Source organism: Pygoscelis adeliae, unplaced genomic scaffold (assembly GCF_000699105.1).
Source record: "Pygoscelis adeliae isolate BGI_AS28 unplaced genomic scaffold, ASM69910v1 Scaffold167, whole genome shotgun sequence".
Taxonomy (NCBI): domain Eukaryota; kingdom Metazoa; phylum Chordata; class Aves; order Sphenisciformes; family Spheniscidae; genus Pygoscelis; species Pygoscelis adeliae.
In genome coordinates, this window is record NW_008825428.1 from 2,469,374 (window position 1) to 2,472,592 (window position 3,219).

Below are 3,219 nucleotides of genomic sequence, written 5' to 3' on the forward strand. Positions count from 1 at the left end.
TTTTTTACAGCCTATATTTTTTTACAGCCTATATTTTTTACACATACTTTTATAAGAACTAGACACCACATAGCTTAATTGCAGTCCAGATACTTCTTTGAAGTTAATTCACCCACTATCATGCTGCAGAATGCTTGCAAAATATTCAGATTTTCTATTTCCTCTAAACAATTGGGAGTTTTCATTATATCATTGTGGTTTTTACCGTTACCAAAAACTTTGTTAGTTAAAGGTTAGTATGTCACAGTCCATATACAATCCATCAGACATCCCTATTCATGGCGACAGTTATAAAAAATGGGACTCACCTATGAAGTAGGACAGCAGTATTGCCAGCAGCACTGAGACCCCTACAGCACAGAGTGCGGTACATTTCCAGCTACAGTACTTCGAAGACTTCTTGAATTTAAAAGCACTTCTGGATAGAGTGTTCCTAGGTAGTGGCCGAGTAGGAGGGGAATAAACAGAGCCGGATGCCATTGTGTACCCTGGCGTTGCAGTACTGAACAGCGGTGTGGTCCCTGTTCCTGTTTTGAATAGGAAATGCCTGTGGAAGAAAAAAAAATAAAGTATAAAAGTAAGTAAAGCTGGAGCACAGGTAGTCATACCTCTTTTGTTTAATGTTGCCTATGTTTCAGATAGCTAACATCATCCAATCTACAAAGGGTTATAAAAGTAATACTCGTTGTGACACTCACACATAAAAAAAGTACTTTCCCTTTAAGAAAATACCGACACCGCCCCCCCCAAACATTAGTAATACACTGGTATCCAGACAGGAAACAGAACTACCCAAAATACGGTATGGTAGGGAAGAGGTCTCTCAGAGTTTATCCGACAAGTAGGGACAGGCTTTCTGCTGCTGTTTATTTTTGTTGGCTTCCGCTACAGACTACAGGGAACTCCATTAAGAAGTCAATAATGAGCAATCTGACTACAGCCCACACTACTTATCACAGCTTTCCTGGGTTAAGTACAAAGAAAACAGCAATCTCTCAGATACAAACTTTTGGCAACTTTGCCAAAATTAGTCATTTAAAAGATTTTTTTTGTATCCTAAATCGTCAGTTCACTAATTCATATCCCCTCGCACATAATCTTACCGTAACAAGATCTGATTATGGATACAGCAGCTAGTTACAGCCTGGGAAGTAGTCTAAAGAAATATATTTAGTAAGTGCTCGGAAAGATCCTCAGCCAGCAACAGAAATTAAAAGCAAGGCCAAAGTTAAGACACACTCTGTGAATTACCAGTAAACTTAATTTTGTTCAATTAAAATTTCTAAAAGAAATACTACTCCCTGAGCCTATTACAGTTGAATCCTTTAATTTTAGTTCATGCAAGCGTAATTATTTTGGAAGAGCCTCTAAGCGTGGCATATACTACCTGGAGTTTTTCTCCTGATGCACGTGTACAACTCTACAAACAACAAAACCTCAGCCACACAAAGATCTTTCCACCAAGGTTTTTTCCACCAATTTGTTATGTTGGCAACTCATACAAGGCTTGGCCTTACCTAATAAGGCTTTGCAAAATAAATACATAGCTAAAAATGGTAAGAAAGCACACTGCGGAGAAATTTGAACTTACCAAGCGCACCAACAGCTGAACAGAACTAGAGAGGTGTTTGCATTTTTTAATATGTAAGAGACACTCATAAATTGCTCATACCCAGGTCCTCCTGAAGCCAAGTGCATACCTACATTGTGTTTGCCTACTGCATGCGACCTATACCGTATGGGTGAGAGGCTTTAGCACCAAATGAGCTAGCTGTGGAGGGGAAAGCCCTCTAGTTACACCACGTGGCACTGTGGACTGCTTCTCAGCTGATGGGAATTTCATCCTCCAGGATCCATGCTTGGATCCTTGCATAGTAATGGACCAACCTATACAGGTATAGCGGCTTCATCAGAAATGCGCTGTAGAGACACTAGAAATTAATTTGCCTCACTGCAGCCTGAGAAAAATACCAGCAGTTGATAAACAAGATTGTTATTTGCAGGTGATTTTGCTATGGGAGGTTAACAGGTGAACTAGAACATCTTGGCATAAGCCCTCTCCTTGAAAATATCTGCATTACAAACATGGTCCCATGACATATGCTACATAGGTTACTTCATTTTGAACAATGTTAAACCTTCTGGCAGTAACAACAGAGGATACGCACTAGATCTACCGATGCACAACAGCACACCCCAATTCTTCTTGGCTTCTGAGCTCAGTCGATTACCAATGATTTCAAAAGACAAAGCCCTTGTGGTTTAAATCCTCTCTAAGAAGGTACTTCATTAAAAGTTGTGACATTTTCTATGTAGCAAACACCAAAGTAGTAATAACTAGCCCTATGTAAAAAATGTTTTACACCTTACAACACCGTTACTGTGATTTTACAGACTCACAGAAGCATGTAGATTCATTAAGTCCTGATAAAGTGTCTTATCTACTTGACCTTTACTGCACTTTTATTTCTGGCTACATATGGTAAATGCTGTGTCCAGTATATGTCACAGACAATATCTACATAGATCTCAAGAAAATGCCAAACACAAAGGTGGCTGTTTCCCTCTCTATGTGCAATGTGTACTGTTTTGGGGGACCGAAGGAAAGCCCTACAGTAGATATAATAATACTCCTCCTAAACATCAGCTTCCACGTTAGAAATAAGAAGCTGCCTGACCAACCTGCAATTTTCACATCCTCCTGCTCTCATGGCTAGGCTCAACAGACTGAAAATGGAAAATGGCATTGTACGAGCACTTGAATGGAACTCCATATACTCTAAGCTTTAACAAAATAATCATAGAATGGTTTGAGTTGGAAGGGACCTTTAAAGGCCATCTAGTCCAACCCCCAATGCAACAAAACAGTCAGACTCTGATCTTTTCCTTTTTTTTTTCTTCCTCTGAGAAAGTGAGAGCTGAGACATTGGCTTTGGTACAGCACAGCCTGCTAGAGACTGTAATCCATATTCTCAAAGCCTTTGAGGAGTTAATCCCATAGATAAACTCAGGAGATGGCCGCATATCTGTGGTGGTGTGAGCTGTCATAGCTCTGACAGTCCACCTCAGGCATCAAGGCAATGAAAGAAAATTGTAACTTTTATATGTGAATTCAGCAGTGTGTAGTCCTAGGCAGCACACAGCACGACTCCTCCTTTAAGCTATTTCTCCTTTGCTTCGAATCCCATGAATACAATGCCAGAGTGGTTGCACCGGCTG

General features: G+C 40.1%; 1 protein-coding gene across 1 annotated transcript in view; it reads right to left on the reverse strand.

Annotated features, from left to right (window-relative positions):
* TENM3 (teneurin transmembrane protein 3) overlaps positions 1-3,219 on the reverse strand; it is a 327,579-nt gene that overhangs the window by 123,984 nt on the left and 200,376 nt on the right. Inside the window, exon 6 of the mRNA XM_009330685.1 lies at positions 309-547. Coding sequence (XP_009328960.1) covers positions 309-547 — 239 coding nt within the window. The remainder of the gene's footprint in view (positions 1-308; positions 548-3,219) is intronic.